The 19530-nt window shown below is 35.8% G+C and overlaps 1 protein-coding gene across 1 annotated transcript in view; it reads left to right on the top strand.

Moving 5' to 3' along the window:
- hbn (homeobrain) overlaps nucleotides 1-19530 on the top strand; it is a 70648-nt gene that overhangs the window by 29881 nt on the left and 21237 nt on the right. Inside the window, exons 2-3 of the mRNA XM_067775295.1 lie at nucleotides 852-1140; nucleotides 1522-1651. Of these exons, the coding sequence (XP_067631396.1) occupies nucleotides 852-1140; nucleotides 1522-1651 (419 nt within the window). The remainder of the gene's footprint in view (nucleotides 1-851; nucleotides 1141-1521; nucleotides 1652-19530) is intronic.

Genomic DNA, 19530 nt, shown 5'->3' with positions numbered 1-19530 from the left:
TTACGTCGTTCTACCTCACATCTTTTCCATGAAAACTTCTCAGTGAAAATTCATCTAATTTGAAGCTGCCGTTCGGCGTCAGCATAAAACGTTTAGTTCCGAAAATAAAAAGAAAAGCTCGCTCTAAATCTCCTCGGTGGTAAATCGGGCCAAGTATTTATTTGTTAACATCTGCATTTCCGCAGCTGTGCCTTTGTTGGAATCGAGAAATTTCTAATCTTACCAGCTGTTTTTGCGGGTTGAATGACAAATATGCTCCTATTACTTGGCTTCATCGTTAGATGGTATATTGCTCTAGAGGAGCAGGCTCAAGGGACTGTGTAACGCAACACTTTCAAGGGGCTGCCAGCTCAGTTTAAAGCTTCTCTAACCCAATTGTCAACCTCATCTCCCCAATTTCCACATGGAAAGGGGTGGAGGGGCTGGATGGTAACTTCAAATCGTTCCTGTTATTTTTCGTAGCGTACCGGACCACTATTTTGCGAAGCACCAACAACATCGATAAAACTCCACAAAACCTGCGTGTAGTCTCCTTATCCTACTTGAAGAAGAAGAGTCGAGTAAGAAATAACTGCTTCGTGAGCAGTTCTTTTTGTGATATTGTATGTATATTCTTCGCTCACTTTTCCACTCATAAAAAATTCTAGGTCTTCAACTGTCTTATGAAAAGGCAGTTTTCACAATCTTTTTTTAAGTTAGGAAAAAAAATAGAAACTGACTTTTGAAATCTAATCCCTGGAGTCCAGCGGCTCGAAATCCATAAGATTTGACTGTTATGGCGCTTTTCTCTTTTGTCTATATATTCTAAATGGAAACTATTTTTAACATATTTCCTCTAATTTGTTTTTCAGATTCTGCAGACTCCTTAAGTGCTCAACAATTACATGCACTACACAATAACAATTTGAATAGTCAAAACTTTAGCAGCAACAACACAAACAACTCCAGTAATGGAAGCAGTAGTAGCAATAATAATCTTAATATGAATTCTTTACATCATAATCATCATATGAATCAACGTGATGACTCGCCAACGAATATGGATAATAGTCTCGATGTTGATAATGATGACGAGCTGTCGAATAGTTTGAATAATGGGCATGACTTGGGTGATATGGAGCGACCGCGAAAAGTAAGAAGGTGAGTGAATTTTTAGTTATTGGGTAATTCACTTCCCGGAAAGTATATACACGACCCTTAGTTATAACACATCCTCCTCCTTCTGTCTACTCAATGAATTAAATTCAATTCGTGTCTACTTTGACCTTGAATCTCTTGATGTGTTATTGGGGGGATTTAAATATACAAGCTCTTGTTTATTATTAAATTAAAATCCGCTTAAAAAATAAAAAACAAACGCATTACATTTAACTTTTTGTATGAAGCATCAAAGCGGATTCTTTTCCTATAGTCTGATAAAGCGAAAGTGATGCGCTTAATCTTTGTTAGTATTTATTTATTTCAACTTCACGTATTATAAGAACAATAAAATTTATTTCTATTTTTTTAATTTCCCATTAGATCTCGCACAACATTTACAACATTTCAATTGCATCAATTAGAGCGCGCCTTCGAGAAGACACAATATCCGGATGTGTTTACAAGGGAGGATCTAGCGATGCGCTTGGATTTAAGCGAAGCACGTGTACAGGTACTAAATAGAAATTGTTTCTTTATTGTATCACATTAGGCTGTGCATCTCAGAAAAAAAAAAAATCAAAAGAGAAATTTGTAAATGGGTAAGGGAATTTGTAATGGTTCAAATAAAGGAGTACAACTAGTGCGGTTGAATGTAAAACAGAAATTCTATGGAAAAGAGCTGTAATAGCAAATAACTTTTATTAATTTTTTTTAGAAAATATGTATTCGAGTTGTATATATCTTTGTAAGATAAATTCCAGAAAAGTAGTTGGAAAAACTTGGATGACCCAATTCACAAATCTTTACGGCGGTACCATTTGGACAATGAAAACGAAACATAAAATATCGTTGAACTAAATCTCGAAAACATACTTGGATCTATGTATATCGATTTTACAAAAACCTGTTCTCAGGGCGAACAAAAACCAAGAAATTATACCTACATACACCCGAAGCAATTCATACAAAAATCCCGAAACCAACGAGAAAATATCACTGAGATGATCAAAAAAGATGCCGAGATAGTTACGAAATGGTTTCTTAAGCAATTCGAGACGATTCCTTAAATTATCATGCAACAAGATTTAAAACAACCTGCAAATGGGTTTGAAACAGTTCCGAAATGTTGGTGAAATAGTTGCGAAATAAGATAAGTCCCGAAACGATATCAAAATAGTTAGGAAATTGTTTCTTTATAATACTGAAAATTGTTACGAAATGACCTCACGGGAAGGATATCGAAATTATCCCAAAATAATCCTTAACTAGTCCCGAAGTTATACTGAAAATAATCTCGAAGTTATCCAAAGCTAGTCCCAAAATGATACCGAAAACAAACCTGCAATGATACCGAAGCAGTCACGAAATGTAGGAAAAATAGTCCCTTGAGATCCAAAGATAGTCCCAGCATGGTCTCAAAGAAGTCTCCAAATGTTTCCGGAAGTAGCCAAGATAGATACCCTCCAAATAACCCATAATAGTGCGAAGGTGAGCTAAACTAAAAAAGATGGCGATATAATAGAGAAATGCTCCAAAAGTGTTTCTATAACAGTATCACAATATAAATCCAGCTTGGGCCGAAATCTACGCCAGCTGAACCTGAGGTCTAAAAAACCAAGTAAATAGAACGATATGTAAAAATAGGTCGACACTGCCAAATTTCCTAAATTTGTTGGGATAGCTCTGCCCAGGGGTTGTTAGGTGCGGATCCTAATAACCACCGTACTCACATTATAACCGGTAATTGCATTGGGTTTCGTCTTTAATAAATCTATAGCTAATAGATCCTTCTAGACAAATAGCAATCTGTGTGCCAAATCTGGATATTCAATAACGCAAACTTTCACATAATATTAAGAGGATATGTTTATATTTTTAGTGCTATTTAAAAGGAAGTGGACCAGATAGAGAAAAAGCTTTGTCTTTGTCGCGGTTTCCGTAACTGTGGTTTGAGTAATCTGTATTTTTGATTTTTTTGCGAAAGACGCAGTTATGTAAATAGTCAAAATAATGACAGAACTGTTTGAAGTGTTTTGTAAGTAATTTTAAAATTCAGAAAAAACTTAAAAAACAGAAATATCCTAAAAACCGCACACCCTAATGTGTATTAGTTTTTTATGGGCTTGTAATTGAGTTTGACTGAAGCTTGTGTATCGTTATCTGATTTTGTAATTATTTACGGATTAGCGCATTTGTAGCAACAAACAATGGCAGCTGTAGATGATACAGGGTTACTTTTCTTTACTCAAGTTAGAACAATGTTTTATGTGTCTCTTGTTGTTACGACTTCACCCCGATGTTCCCATGGCGATTGTTGCGATTTATTGCGTTCGATATCACTTTTTTTTTTCTTAAATGGGCGTATTAATGGTGCAATTGTTCGATCATATGAGTCAATTTGATTGTAAGTGGATGATGAGATAGATAGGAATGTATTTTATGATAAGAAAGTATATTTGTTAATAGTTTTTGTAATTGTAATCACTCATTTCTATTGGCTTGTTGTTTGGTGATGTGTGATTGCTGGTGCTGTACGGCTGAACTGTGTACCCAAATGCTTGTTATTTTATGAGAAAGAGCTATGCTGGTGTGACTATGTGATTTATTAAAACTAAACGAAGTGGAAATCTCTTGAGGTTTTGACTGGGTGGATACCTAAACACTGACGATGGAAGCTCTCTGCTCAGCATAAATTTTTTTATGTAAGTTCCCAGTTAATTGCTATGCCATTTTTCTTGACAAACTCGGTTTTCAATCCCGTCTTATATGTTGGATTTCTTCGTATCTTGGTTATCGTACGCAAAAAGTAATCTTTAAAAATACACTTTCTGGGGTCATCAATGTTTCTTCTGGTGTTCCTCAGGGCAGGCATCTTGGTCCGATTCTGTTCTTGTTGTTCATAAACGATATATCTGGTACAATTAAATACTCAAAAATCTTGATGTGCGCAGACGATGTAAAACTTTTCAAATCATGTGCCTCGGGTGAGGAACATTCCTTGCTTCAAATGGATTTAAATCACTTGGTTACCTGGTGCAATGTAAATTATATGCCGCTCAATCTCAAAAAATGTAAATTCATGTGTTTTTCTCGGAGAGTTTCGCCACCAGCTTCATATACAATTAACAACTATAGTCTAGAAACTGTAAATAATTTTATTGACTTGGGAGTCATGATGGATTCCAAACTTAGTTTCAATCTTCATATTAATGCTACAGTGAATAAAGGCAAAGGTGTTTTTGCATTTGTTAAACGGTGGTCAAAAGAATTTAACGACCCTTACATAACTAAAGCACTTTTTACAACATTAGTTAGGCCAATATTAGAATACGGCTCGATAATTTGGAATCCGCGTTATCAAGTCCATGCAGACAGTCTCGAATCAATACAAAAACAATTTTTACTATTTGCCTTAAGAAATTTCCAATGGGACTCTTTAACTAATCTTCCACCTTATACTAATCTATTAAAACTTATCAATCTTCCAACTCTTGCTAGTCGAAGGGAAATGCTTGGTGTAATATTTATGACAAAACTTTTAAATGGATCAATTTCGAGCCCATTCCTTCTGAATGAAGTGAACTTTTGCGTTCCCTCTCGGACATCGAGACACTTCAAACCTCTTCTGCTGAAACAATGTAGAACGAATTTCGAACAAAATGAACCTTTTCGGCGTTTATGCCAAGATTATAACACTCACTCAAACACATTTGATATCTCGGACTCCCTTTTTTCTATAAAAAAGATTGTTCTCACCTCTCTAAATTAATGTATAATACGTTTGCTTCTGTTCTCTTTAAGTATTACGCTTGGCTGATGAAATTTCTTCTGTAGCTGAGCAGTCTCAGATCGTGACGCTTGACAAACCGCTGCCCATCAAAGACTCGGTAAAATAAAAAAAAAAAAAAAAAAAAAGTTATTATATATATATATAAATCGATCGCGTGAACAGGATTAGCCTGGTTTCATTGGGCCACTTGAGGGCAGCGCGCTGCCACAACGTCCATTAAAATAAAAAATTAACCGAAATTTCTCCCAATTTTCATCCATCGCATATGGTTGTTTAAGCAACTTCGCACAAATTGTTGATTCTGAATTTACGATTTCAACAGTCAAACCAACAAAAAAAAAAAAAAAAAAAATGTACATAAGCCATAGCTTTGTTATGTCAACATTTACTACTGTCACCCTAAAATCTGTTAAAATAACAGATTTTCGCCAAAATTATAAGAACTCTGAAATCTGTTGATATGATATTGGTTTCTGCGACATCATGGTCATAAAAACAGAGTAGTAGGTGCCGTGAGCGTAGGTTTTATTTAAAACAAGCAGGCCCGTAAGACGTTGTTCTGCTCTAACTTTTGCCTTTCTGATTCACTACGTCTCTTTATGTCTCTCCTTCTCCTTCCTTCTTTTCTTTTCTCTTTAATTCTTCTTATATTTCTCCATCCTTCCCAGTCCCTGTTTCAGTTCCAGCCTATCCCCCACTCCAAGTCGGACCCTGGTCGTAAATACTAATCTTGTCAAAGGGCTACCTATATACAAAATTGGCAAATGGAACAGTATTTTTCAAAATTTGTTTGAATAGATCGGTGCCTGGTCAAACGGGAGCACTCTCTGGGTTGCCCTGAAGCCATCCTGCTACATAAAAACATACATCCTTCTATCTTTTTATATAGATTGCGCCTCGATGCCTTTATTTAGACCTTTTTGTTACCATCGTATAAATTCTGACAAATATTGACATTAATAATATATTTCTACGATACTAACGTCACTCAATTATTTTGCCTTCCTGGAACCTCTCTACTAACAATTAAACTTTGTGGTATGGTATTAAAGTTCAAATTGACTTATAAGTATTATTACGAATCTTTTGTATGGGAGTATAGAAAAGTGTTGTTTTTATGATTTTTTTTTATAATTTTTTCGTAGGAACCATACTCTTAATTTAAGGAATATTCTAAAAAAATTTGCGAAATCGGTCCAGTCGTTCGATGCCTCTGAACCACATTTTGGCCCATATATCGGAAACGGGTTAAATATCTCAAAAATTAGGATTTCAAGACACTAAAGCCTTATATTTATAATTTTTCTCTGCGCAAGAAACTACTCCGTACTTTAAGGAATGTACAAAAAAAAGAATTAGCATTCTCGTTTTTGCGATTAGCGACTTATTATACTCAGCGTGCTTTGTACACAGAGTATATTAACTTTGGTAGAATAACGGTAGGTTGTAACGGCATAAACGAATCGGGATAAATATAGGCTTCCATATATCAAAATGTTCATCATCAAAACCGTTAAAGCTATCATAACAAACAGAGGTTGCCTCTACTATAAAAACGAAGAAAAATTTCCGAAATTGGGCGTGGTCCTGCCACTTTTATATAAAGGATTTTTGTAAGGGTCGTGGATGAATAAAAGAAGTTATATCTTGCGAAAAAGAGCTTTCTACCAATGTTGTTTCATTTGCCAAGTGGAATTATGACAAGAAAAAGGAAAAAAGGAAAATTTTTAAAAATGGTCGTGCACCGCATCTTTTATGGCCAAGCAATTTTCTATGTTTCGGAAGCCATAACTCGTAGAAAAATTCACAATTCATTATAAGATTAGGTACACATTTTTTCCTTTTAGCAGAAAATCTTTCTAAGAAAATCAGACGGGATCGGTTAAGGACCACACCCACCTTTATACAAAAGATATTTTAAATGGTCCTAGACTAGAATAATATAGCTTATTACGACACTTTAAAATATCTTTTATATAAAAGTGGGTGTGGTCCTTAACCGATCCCGTCTAATTTTCTTAGAAAGATTTTCTGCTACAAGGAAAATATTGTGACGAATATTAGTGACACTAAGGGATACTCACATCACTAATCTGATACTAAGTAAATAACGCCACAACAACAATAAAGCAAGCAGTCACTTGTATTTACATAAACGAATCAATCATTATGTCTACACATATGTATGTACATAAAGGCAGCGGAGAGAAAACGCACAAAAACATGCATATATCTTATCTGAGGTGCTCACAAATGTATGCAATAATTTGTGCAAGTATCACTCACATATACACGCGCATCTGTAGTTATAGCTGGTGAACGAGTAAATTTTAGAAATAGAAGCGCCTAGAAGTATGCGAACGAGACATTACAGAGTATAAAAGGAGGTAAAGATGAGAATCAGCAAAGAGTTTGATTTAAGCACGCTATATGTCGAGAAGTAGTACTATTGTGAAGTCCTTGCATAAAGACCATTTTGCATTATTGAATAGTTGAGTTATTTATTCAACAGTTTAGTGATTCGAACTTTAGTAGAAAGTTGCAAATAAGCGGAATTTCCCAAAATTCGTTACAATACCTTATCCTAGCGAAAAATAGTTTTGTATCAATGATGTTTCACTAAGTTGTATTGTAAGAGGAAATTAGGATACATACATTTTTTAATGGGCGGTGCCACATCCCTATTTGAATCAAGCATTACACAACATTTCTAGAGCCTCAAAAAAATAAACCCCGCGTAAGAATTAATCTCACGCTGAGTATATAATGTTCGGTTGCACCCGAACTTAGACACCCTTTCTTGCATTTTATTATAGGCTAGCAGACCCGGCAGACGTTGTTCTGCCCTAAACTGGTCTATTTGCATATCATTTAATAAGATTTTTCCATCTTCTTCTTCCTGATCCCTTTATTCGTCCTCCCTCCGTCTTTTTTTCTTCATCTATCTCCATTTTCTTCTCATTCAATTTCTGTCTCAGTCTCCTTCCCTTCTCTCTTTTCTCTTCTCTCACGTTCTTCTTCATCCCTTATTGCCTGTCCCAGAGGGTGGTATATATTTTGTTCCAGTCTCAGTCCCATTCCCACTGAGATTCTCAGTCCCAGTCCTGGTCCTAATCCCAGTCCCAGCCCGTCTCTGGTATACTTTCCCGAAAAAAGGATCTTAAATATTAATATAGGCAAATTTATATACCAAATTTCAGGCAAATCGAATAGGACGTATATAAATAGGTATGTGGGTTTTATTAATTCATGTCTCAATTTCGGCTTCGCATGTATATTTATCAGTTTTGCCAGGTTGATGTGACTAAATCGAATATCACAATGAAAATTACTTTAGAGCTCTCAGCAACAGCTTTCATTTCATATTCATATTACCCACACATTCTAGGGGTATCCGGGTCCAGGTTTTGGCCTATATCTTGAGACCCTAGTCACCAAGCGGTATAATATATTACTCCATACTAAAGCACTCATCAGCAGCTTTCATTTGATATCCGTATTATATAAACACATTCTAGGGGTACCCAGGTCTGCATTTGAACATAATCGACCGACGCATCTCTTCAAACACCGGCGACCAACTAACACACATTTCAGCCTTTCCTTATATATATATAAATTTTTATTTTTCACACTTCACTATAATATTAAAACGAAACGCAGATATTCGTTGAGTTTGAAATTCCGCTTAAAAATTCCACATGGAACAACTACAGACTCTCCTGAATTAAAAAAAAATGTCTTAGTACTTCTAAATCGCGGGCCCCTCAGAAACCCGTGTCCGTGGGTAATCCCCCATTGCCCCCCCCCCCCCCCCCCCCCCCCTCTTGCCGGGCCTGGTGATGTGCTATACTTGATATCATTCGCTATAATATTTTTTTTATTGATAAGAACGTTCTTTAATTAAACACCAACCAATTACATGGAAGTATATCCGCACCACCTGAAAATATTAGTGCCGGTGCGTATACGTAACATTTTATTATTACGTATAAACATATAAAAAATTTTCAGTAAAATAATATTGCGATGATAAACTGAGATACACCCTATACTATATTTCAAGTTAGATCAAACTACACACGGCGTGCAAAACAAATTAAAAATCGGTTCAGTAGTTTAGGGGTATATCGCGGACAAACAATGTGACACGTGATTTGCATATATAAAGATTAGCTGTTTTTTAGCGAGATATTTACAGTTGTTCGCAGTTTAAATGACCAACGATATTAGTTTTTTTATAAAAAACTCAGTAAGAATTTATTTTATAGGATATTGTTAACTTGGCATAAGCTTCTCTGCCAAAAAAATTGAAACAGTTGCAACAAATTTGTTCTCTTGCCATAAAACTCGTTTAAATTAAACAAAGCGTAATTTCTTTCTTTGTACGCACTATCTCCAAATAGGAACAATACAACCCATATTAATATATATCAATATTGAATTGAATGATCCCTAAAGCATTCACCCACATACATTTGTATAAGTCAAAAGTTATCAAATTAAATACAACTTAATTGGTCATAATCATGTTTTTTGCCTTTTTTTGTACATACATATGTACATTTTGTACATATGTATGTTTGTATTTATTGACTGCACAAATATTTGGTATTTAATTGCAAAATGAGTTCCGCTTATTATTTTTGCAACATAATTTCCACATTAATGCAACAAATTAGCTGCAATTAAAAAAGCACACTTCCAATTGCCATGAACGGAAGTCGCGAATTGTAAACTCGTGTACGTGAAATGAGGCTCAATACAAATGCAAGCAGTCATTATATACATACTTTTGTATTTATTCTTGTTTGTAGATATGAATGGATAGTAGCAAAAGCAATGATGGCTGATTATGCAAATTATAATTGCAGCAATTGTTGAAATCAAGCATAAAACGAATTTACATACATATATAAGTAGATAATCGGAGAGTTGGGTGCTATATAACAGCCACAACTCCATGGATCTGATGTTTTGATATTACATCTTGTGGGTGGTATAGATATGTCAGCATTTAGTCTGAATGCTAAGCGGTTGATACAGCGGCGGCTTAAAATATATCAGTCTTGCGACTTTTTATAAAAAATCTGAAATACTCAGAGCGAGTCATCGATTTGGCCTTAATAGCGACTGAAAATTCAATATAAAAGTTCAATAAAGTGTGTATTTATAAAGTGTGTAATTAATAACAGTTACCAAAAAAACTGATTTTTAAAAACCACTCCTACATACATACATATAAACAGCTGATTTTTGACAAAAATAGCATCTATTTAAGCGTAGGCAGTTTTGTCTCCACTACATGCCTCAGCATAAACTATTTTTGTATTTATGTAGATTATAGCCGTTCACTCCGATGTTGTTTAAACGGTTAGAAATGCCGTTTATCCAATTCGTTCCTAATATTTTGATTATTTATTTACTTCTTTCGCAATAGAGAGGCATGATTTTATGCGTTTCTTTTAATTCTTCCTGTTGTCAAGTCGCTTCTTCTGCGGCGCTGCGTTTCCAGACATATCACATGCTTCCGTCCGTTTTTCGAAACTTAAGAGCTTATTACCCACGATTTTTCAGGTACGTAATCTTTCCCAAATATGGTTCCCAGTCTACAACTTAAGCTATAGGAGCTTTGGTATCGAAAAAAGACGTGGTTCCAATCCTCTATTGTTTCGCCTCCGCAATGGTCGTATATGTTATATTGTTAATGTTTGAGCCTGTGAAGGGTTTCCATAAAATTTCCGTGCCCGGTTAGGACTGTGTTTGTTAAAAATCTACTTCCTCGTGCGTGCGATTCAGCTAGCGTTTCAAAGACGTGGATGTACCTATGTTTTCAGCGACCTTTTGTCTAGTTATTTCATTTAAGCTGCCAGCTTGGTGGGCTGGGCTTTTTTCCATTTTAGAAAGCATCGCTGTTTCATTTTCCTATGTGTTGATTGTATACATTCCTGCTATTACTAGCACAAACTCTACTGAGAAGGTTTTAAATGAATTGAACGCTCAGAAAGCCCATAGGCGGTACGTTGATTCTACCTCGCGGAAATATGACCAATACTCTGTTGCCTGGTACTAGACAGGAGAATCATACATTATTTGGCTCTTTGCAACCCCTTTCAGTAGTTTACGCGGTTGGTTTTGGTCCTCCTGCATCTAACATAACTACTTTTGATGGCTTGAATTAATGGAAGCATCCTATCTATCATAATCCCCAGATACTTTATTGCTAATCGCGTGCCGATGCCATAGCTGCCAATTTTTTTTGGCTACTTGATATTCTTTACTACTATTTGATATGAGTACTGCCTCTGTTTTTAGTTCCCCGAAATGTAATATGTTTTGCCTGAGCCACAATTGAGCGCTGGCTATGCTTGTGCTGAATTTTTCGCATATTTGGCTTCAGTGCTTGGCACTTTGAGGGCTTAGAATATACCCGCCACAGGTATGGCTGTCGTGAGAGGCGACTAAAATACCAAATTTGTTCAAGGGGTTGTGTAATGAAACCCTTTCAAGGGGTTTCCGGCACAATTTATAGCTTCTCCAACCCAACTACCAATCTCACCTACCCGTGGCGAGTCCTGTTTCTTTAGCAGTAGAGGCTCTGGCGACCCCCATTTCCTCATGTATCTAGGCGGTGGGAGAGCGGAATGAACTAGATGGTTTCATGTGGTCATATTAAATCATTCCCGAGATGGTCTATAACACTCCTCAAAACCTTCGGGGAGTATCCTTATCGCTGCATTAACAACAACTACGAATGTTCCAAAGAAATGAGCAGAGCACGGATCCTTGGCGAACGCCACCTGTGATATGGGGCTTTTTCATACCACCTGATATTTCTAGCAGTCGACCTTCAAAGTAGCTACGAATTATCATTCTGGGATAATATGAAATACCTATGCAAACCAGTGTACCTAAAAGGTTTACCCAATTGGTGGTGTTGAAGGCACTCTTCACATTTTTGAAAAACTTGCATTTATATGTCGCCAGGAAGAGCGACAGTGAGACGAGGAGGATGATAAAGTGGTGGTTAAGGGATCCGGATGGATGCAAATAGACGTAGAGGCAAAGGGAAAGAAAGATGTCAATCGTATATTGAAGCTTATCTTACTTACTTACTTAATTGGCGCTTAATCGTTTAAACGGATATGGCCGTCCAACAAGGCGTGCCAGTATCTTCTTCTCTCTGCCAACCAGCGCCAATTGGTCACACCAAGGGATTTTAAATCGTTTTCCACCTGGTCCTTCCAGCGGAGTGGGGGCCGACCTCTACCTCTGCTTCCGTAGATGGGTTCCGACAGAAACACTTTCTTAACCGGAACGTCATCTTTCATTTGCATAACATGGCCTAGCCAGCGCTGCGTTGTAACTCGCTGGACTATGTTGATGTCTGCGTGAAGCTCTTAAAGCTAATCATTAAATCTTCTTCGGTACTCGCCATCGCCAACGCGTAGAGGTCCATAAATATTTCGAAGAACTTTTCTCTCGAATACTGCCAAACAAATGTTTGGTATATCCCCAGTTATGGTCCAAAATGTTGAAATGCAGGTGACGATAGTTGCTACAGGGTCTAGCTTATTATATTTTTCAGGTTTTATGCAGTATATTGTTGTAGTTATATGTCTTTCAGCTCTCCGACTATTATATGTAGGTACATGTGTATATTCCAATGCGATTCGGCTTTGAGTATTAAATTGAACGTTAGATTTGTATTGATTTGCGTATGTGACGTATGTGCTACATGTACGTGTATGTACAGTTCATGTATGTTTTTGCTTAAGCCTCTATGTTTATTTATATCAGTAATTTGCATAAGAATACTCTTAAGCAGCGTCGACTTACTGCTGCTCCTGCACGCGTCACTCGCTATGCATTCGCTCTTTGGTTCTACATAAATATGAACTTAATTCCATTTTTACTGATGAGAACTTAATTGACTGGCAATTTCTTATTTCCTGCATGCGTGTGTGTGTGCGTGTGTTTTTTTTTATTGTTGTCACGTTTGATGGTAAAACAATTTGGTAAAATTTGTAAATAGTGTTAAAACACTTTAAATCGTTTTATGTATACAAAACATTTTAACAAAGAGTCAACGCACAAAAAAGGATGGGAAGCATTAACCGTTGATGGAGAGGCTATGTTGCTCTGCGCCTGATTGTATACTACAAAATTTGTCTCAGCATAGGGGTGACGCGTGTGAAATCAATAAAGGTTTTTCATCTTTTCAACGCTTTTCATCAACGATGATTTCCCATCTCATTGAACTTAGTTTTGTGGAATCAACTAATGGTGTTTAATGATGTTCTTGTTGATCTTGATTGCATCGGCTTCTTTTAAGGAAAAAAAAAAAAAATTTTTGGAAATTTTCACTTAGGGGTTAAACGGATGATGTCCTCTCTTTCCTTTCATTTTTGTTTGTTATAATTTGGCTCCATATTTCACATTAAATTTAGATACAAGTTCCACTTATGCGATGGGTATTATCTATTAGAATCTTATGAGTACCTTCAGATAAAAAACAAAAAACAAAGCAAAGGAGTGCATGAAAGAGCATTTCGAAATTATTATAACAAGGTTGTTGTTTTTTCATTAATTTGACCTAACAACACCACTTCTTTCATGCACAAACATATGGATTGTCTAAACATATGCGACACCATACGCCACCCCTCTTGTATCAACATGATTAGGTAGATCAATCATAAAAAATACTTACGCAAGCCCCTTACGCATTCAATTCAAACGCTAATAATGATGCCCGTAAAAAAAAAACAAATTGTAAAAAACAACAAAATACTATAATGATAGCATATCGACAGACAATTTTTACATGAAATTAACAAAAACGGATTTACTAAAATTGCCAAAAAAAGATAATAAAAAAAAAAACACAAATACACTTATCGTTAGCTACATATGTTTAGTGGTAATTTTGACTGGTCCTTTACTTGCTATAATCCTTAGCAAAGTCCTGTGTTGCTAATACTCATATGTTTTGAAGTTTTACATTTCATATAGGTGCATAATACACTGGTGGCAATAATAAAAGACTCAACAGGTATAATGAGCTTCAAATGTTAATTTTTATTTTTTAATGTATTTGTAAGATTTCATGAGCTTAAACAGCGATTCGGACCATATTCGACTTGCTGCCCAGCAGGGTAGACTATTGTGCACCTGATTTTGTCTCTGTTGCTACCCCACACAATTTGCCTCGGGCGAGGTATGGAGTGGCGAACTTATAATGGGCGGGGGCCTGGTGAACTTGCGCACTAGATTTTGATAAGAATCATCTAGATGACAGGGATGAATTGAACGTGGCTGTCGGAAGGTAGTTCTGTTGGCGACGTGCTACCTGATTATGTTCAACTTAGTAATCGCTGGGTTATGGCCCGTTCTAAAAAAATTGGGTAACCCTGGCTGTATAAGCTGTAAGAAGCAGGGTGTGCTGGAAGCATGTGTTCACTTCATGTTAATATGGCCAGCTTTTTTGATTAGGTTGCGTAAATATTGCTTATATAATTTTTTTGTAGTTATGGTGATGCAAGTATAACTATATAATTTTTTTCATAAAGGGTTTCAAACTTTGTTCGGAGTATCTAGCTCACAGCATACGAAATACTTTAGAATCAATCGCAAGATTATCCAATTTTAGAGGCTTTTTTTTAATATAACGTCATTCTTTTTAACTGCGTTCCAAAATCCAAGACTCTTACTCACAGGGAAATAACATAATATTTGAACGGATGGCAGCGCGTTTTAGGGGAAATGCCGCATCATCTAGGTCAGCGCGCCAGCTATACAACTATTTATATATCCATGATCCTAAGTCACAACAGCTAAGTCTATAACTTTATAATATCTTGGAAGGTCTTCTTAATGTTCCAGTGCCGTCGGGCTATGAAATCTGTTCAAAGTTTCATATCATCAGCTCAACAGAGATATACTTGAAAAAGATTCTTCAATTTCTCCTAATCAATTGAAAGCGCCTTTACGTATGCTACAAATTTTTAAACTTTATATGTCTACAATAAAGAATGGTACCATCAAAGAGGATTGATATAATATACGACTTCTCGAACTTTTTCGGGAAGAGATTTCTCGCGAGTCTCGCCTTATCGCGAGATTCTCGAATCTCGAATTACTCGTAAGGCTTGCGAGCTTCTAGACATTCAATTTAATCGAATCATTGGCTGTTTTATATAGAGCTTACGATTTCTTCTGGAGCACAAGCGAAAATTTCCAAAAAACCACAACTAAAAAACACAGAAATGTATAGAGTACTGCCAATGCAGTGACTGGATTGAAAGTCGAGAAGCTCGCGAGTATTACGAGTATTTCGAGATTCGAGGATCTTGCGAGAAGCCGTGTTTTCGATGTCTCGTTAAAAAACTAAAATATTGTGAACAAAACTAAATATATAATAAATACGTTTTGAGTTAAATATCAATAGCGTGCTTAAACCAAAACAGATTCATCATTTCTCAGCTGGCGCTGCTTTTATACTCTCTGCGGCCTCGTCAGCATATTTCTCCAAAAATCTATACGTTTCGCCTTCTTGCTTGATTACCAGCGTTATAAATGTATATTTGTAGTTTAGGCGTTTCTCATAGTCATATGCGTGTGTATGTGTGAGCACTACTTCGACTGATGGTTACATGTGTTTGTGCATATCTCTCCGTTGCCTTATATGCATGGGGGTAAATGATGATTGATTTGTTTACGTACACAAGAGTGGCAGCTTGCTTTATTGTAGTTGTGCCTTTATTTAATAACCTTAGTGATGTGAGTATCACTTAGTGATGCTAATATTCGTCACAATATATATTGTGTTTGTTGGAAAGAGGATGAATTGTTTAATACGATCACTTAAACCAATCAAAAATACCTCATGAAAATGTGTAGAAGCAATTTAAAAGTACCCCTCAAATGGGATATTACAAATAAATTTCACAATAAATAAATTTCAATCCTCTTCGGCACTATACAGTAGGAAATTGTAGAAAACTGTTGCATACTTCTAGGAGTATGCCAATTTTTAACTTTTCAGTGAATTTTGGAGCTCCGTTTGCGAAACTTTTAATTTAGAAGATTGCTAGTTATATTTTTTAACAACCCTAAAATTTGATTTTGTAGATTGTTTGACTGCATTGATCCTCAGTAGAAAAAAACTTCAACAGACCGCCCCCGAATTATAATTTTATTGACAAAGTCGAATAGGCAGGACTTTTTTATTCTTGGAACTTGGTTATTTGAAATCTGATTTTTAAAACTGGTTTGCTTTTAGTTAGTTCTTGAGAAGATTTTTAATTATTTTGGATATCCATGAAGTGCTGAAGTCGTAAGATAGTCGTTATTCCATAGTTTGGTGAAACCTAAAGTATACTTTAAGGCGACTAAAATTCGTACAGCAGCTGTGCAAAAAATACTGAAAAGCTGAAAAGAACAATGTAAGTAAACAAAGAGCTTCTGAAGGCTGAAATAAGGATATGCTAATTTTGAAAATTGAATCAACTTATTATGAAAAAATAATTTTGTGGGGAATTAAGAACAAAATAAAAAAACAAATATTTTTAGTTCAAGGTTCGATTCGAGCTCAAGGCCAGAACAATAATTTTTTTTTTCTAATGATAATTATTTTTATTTTTTAGTTTTTCTAACAATTTAGCGCAGCATGCCTAAAGCGTACTGATGATGAAGGCTTAGCACCCTTCAAAATGGATCTATCTGCGCAGCTATGGCAGGTTGTCTTGAAAATTTTCTACTTACTATTCCAAAAAAAAACAAAATACAATTTTTCAAATTTAGAAAAATTAAAAAATAACAATAATTATCATTAGAAAAAAAAAATTATTGTTCTGGCCTTGAGCTCGAATCGAACCTTGAATCATTTATCAATAGGCCGATAAAAACAAAACCCATAAAAAATATTTTTATTTATTAATTAGGGAAAAATTTAAACAACGTGACGTCAGGACGAACAAGGCGACAGCTGTTTCTATTATACCTTGTAAATCTCTTCAATCCTTTTCTCCCGGGAGAAACAACTGTCGCCTTGTCCGTCCTGATGTCACGTTGCTTAAATTTTTCTCAAATTATTATATAAATTATAAATAAAAAATTGTTTAAAATAAATGTTTTCATATATTGAAAGCAATACTTAAGGGTAACACCCGCTTAGCTCATACAAAAAATATCTTTATTCCCAGATCAACACTGTATTTTTTTCATCGCCACCAGTGTACGTATTTATCTATGCTATTAAAAAATCCATTTGTTAGCTAAATTGGTCATTGATAGTAGTAAGTATCTGTTTGCGAATAAAAAATTCACAAATCATATAAATACATGCTCACTAGGGCGGGTCGATTTAAAAATCGCTCATTGCTCTGTAAAAATCGTATTCTAGGGATCAAAATAAGAAACTTTGCCGAAGGAACCATACCTCTAAAACGAATTCTGATGCCCTCCCCCCTCTCTTTGGGTCGAACTTTTGGGTAGGGGCAATTTCAATTCTACTTGCTGTGTCTTGTGGTGGCTTAAAAAAAACAACACAAGCAATTTTACGATCTGCAATTGTGTCACAGTGATACCTTAATTTTTTAAAACGGTTGAATAAAAAACCCACACAACTATGTTTACGACATGTAAATGCATCACAGCGATGCCTTGGTTTAAAAAGGGGGTTGTAAAAACGCTAATTTCTAGTAACTTTTGTTAATTTCTTTTCTATTACTAATTTAAATTAATTTTTTCATTTACATATGTTCTGAATAAATAAATTTCTAAAGAGAAAAATAAACTCCAAAAAGAAAAAAAATATGCATTTCAAAGTGGGATTTTTCAAAATTTGCCCCTACGACCCAAAGGAGGGACATCAGAATTCGTTTTAGAGGTATGGTTCCTTCTTATTTTGATCCCTAGAATATGATTGTCACAGAGCAATGGGCGATTTTTTTGCCTCCCCTCAAATCGACCCGGCCTAATGCTCACACTTGAAAGTCCTTGAGTAGTCAGTCGCTTTCACAACACTCACACATACATACATACATAGCTCATGTGGCTGCTTTGGCATGTTGCAACATTTTTAAATACCCCGATTAGTAGTCAGAAAATCGCTTACAAGTATCACACTCATCTTTTTTTATAATGCTATGTCCTTTTTTTTTAAAACACTTCCATGCACGTACCAGTGTAATTGTTGTTGTTTGTCATTGAATCAATTGATTTTTTTATGCTACATAAATGAGCCTTTAACGAGTTATCCATGCTTTGTATGGACGTATGAGTGTGTCATTTTTAAAGGGCGCTGTCTACCTCTATATATTCATATGTATGTATGTATGTAGCTATGGATAACATGTTGGCATGAAGATGGCAATTATTTTCGGATTTAATACACTTGGAAGGACATGAGCGACTGACATTAAATTGAGCGCGAAAACAAAGTTGTATACGAAGAGGAGGAATATAATATACAACAAAAAAAAAAAAACAACACAATTGCGTTGGTCACACATGCAAACAGACATACGAGTAAGGCTGACAATTGACTGTTAACTGGTTTAGCATTAGACAATTTGTATGTTTAACATATTACTGGAGTGGGGTTGGTTGCAGGCCAATGATGTACGCGCTCTTTTGTGTGTAATTGTTTGTATTGTATTATTAACAGACATGTTGACATGCATGGTTATTGATAAGCCTGTTTATTTCGGTATGAATTTGTTGAACGAATTATTTTTATTAAAAATATATATTGCTAAGCAAAGTCTTTTTGGACGAGCGTTTCTACATGGAAATGGTATTAAAATAAATTCAAACTGTTGGCTGGTAACGTGAAATATTTTTGTTTGCGGGTTTTTACCCGAAGGGAAACAAAGCCAAGTAAGAAAGTGACAATATACATGTGTTGCATACATTAAGGGGAACTGTTATATTTTGTTTCAAAAATAACAAATCGAGCATATCAGTTGACCGGGGTGACGGGGGTCGAAGGCAGTTGTGGAGGGCTATTACGGGATCGTTCTGCAAACGATAAGTTGCCTCTTTTATTCTCTGTGCTATTCTACTGTGGTATTCCAAACAACGTCAACTTAGAAATCAAATGGAAAATAACTCTTGCAAAAAAATGCTACATGGGACTGAGTAGGCAATTGAAAAGTAAAGTCCTCTCTCAACGAACAAAATTCACGCTCTACAAGTCGCTCATCATACCTGTCCTGAACTATGGCGGCTCAGAATCATGGACGGTGGCGTGAGATGGCTCTTGGAGTGTTCGGTAGAAAAGTTTTAATGCCGACGGCGAGTAATGAAGAAGGTATAATGATGAGTTGAATAAGCTTTACGCAGATATGATGGAGTTGTCAGAGGCAAGAGCTCTCCTAATGAAAATTTCAGTTAAACACAATTTAACACAAAAGATACCTCTGAAATGCAATTTTCTGCCATCTTTCGAAAATAGGATCCGAAGCAAGCCGTTCATGATAAATAAAATAAATGTAAGGCGCCACAAGCCCCGAAGAGATTTTAGGCCGAGCTTCTCCTCCAATATGCGTCGTGCTCATTTTAGTTTATCCTACAAATTGGCGGGACGGGGCCTA

The sequence above is a fragment of the Eurosta solidaginis genome, chromosome 3 (assembly GCF_040869045.1).
Source record: "Eurosta solidaginis isolate ZX-2024a chromosome 3, ASM4086904v1, whole genome shotgun sequence".
Taxonomy (NCBI): Eukaryota; Metazoa; Arthropoda; class Insecta; order Diptera; family Tephritidae; genus Eurosta; species Eurosta solidaginis.
Note: the sequence above shows the minus strand (reverse complement) of the source record. Positions and strands in the feature narration are given on the sequence as shown.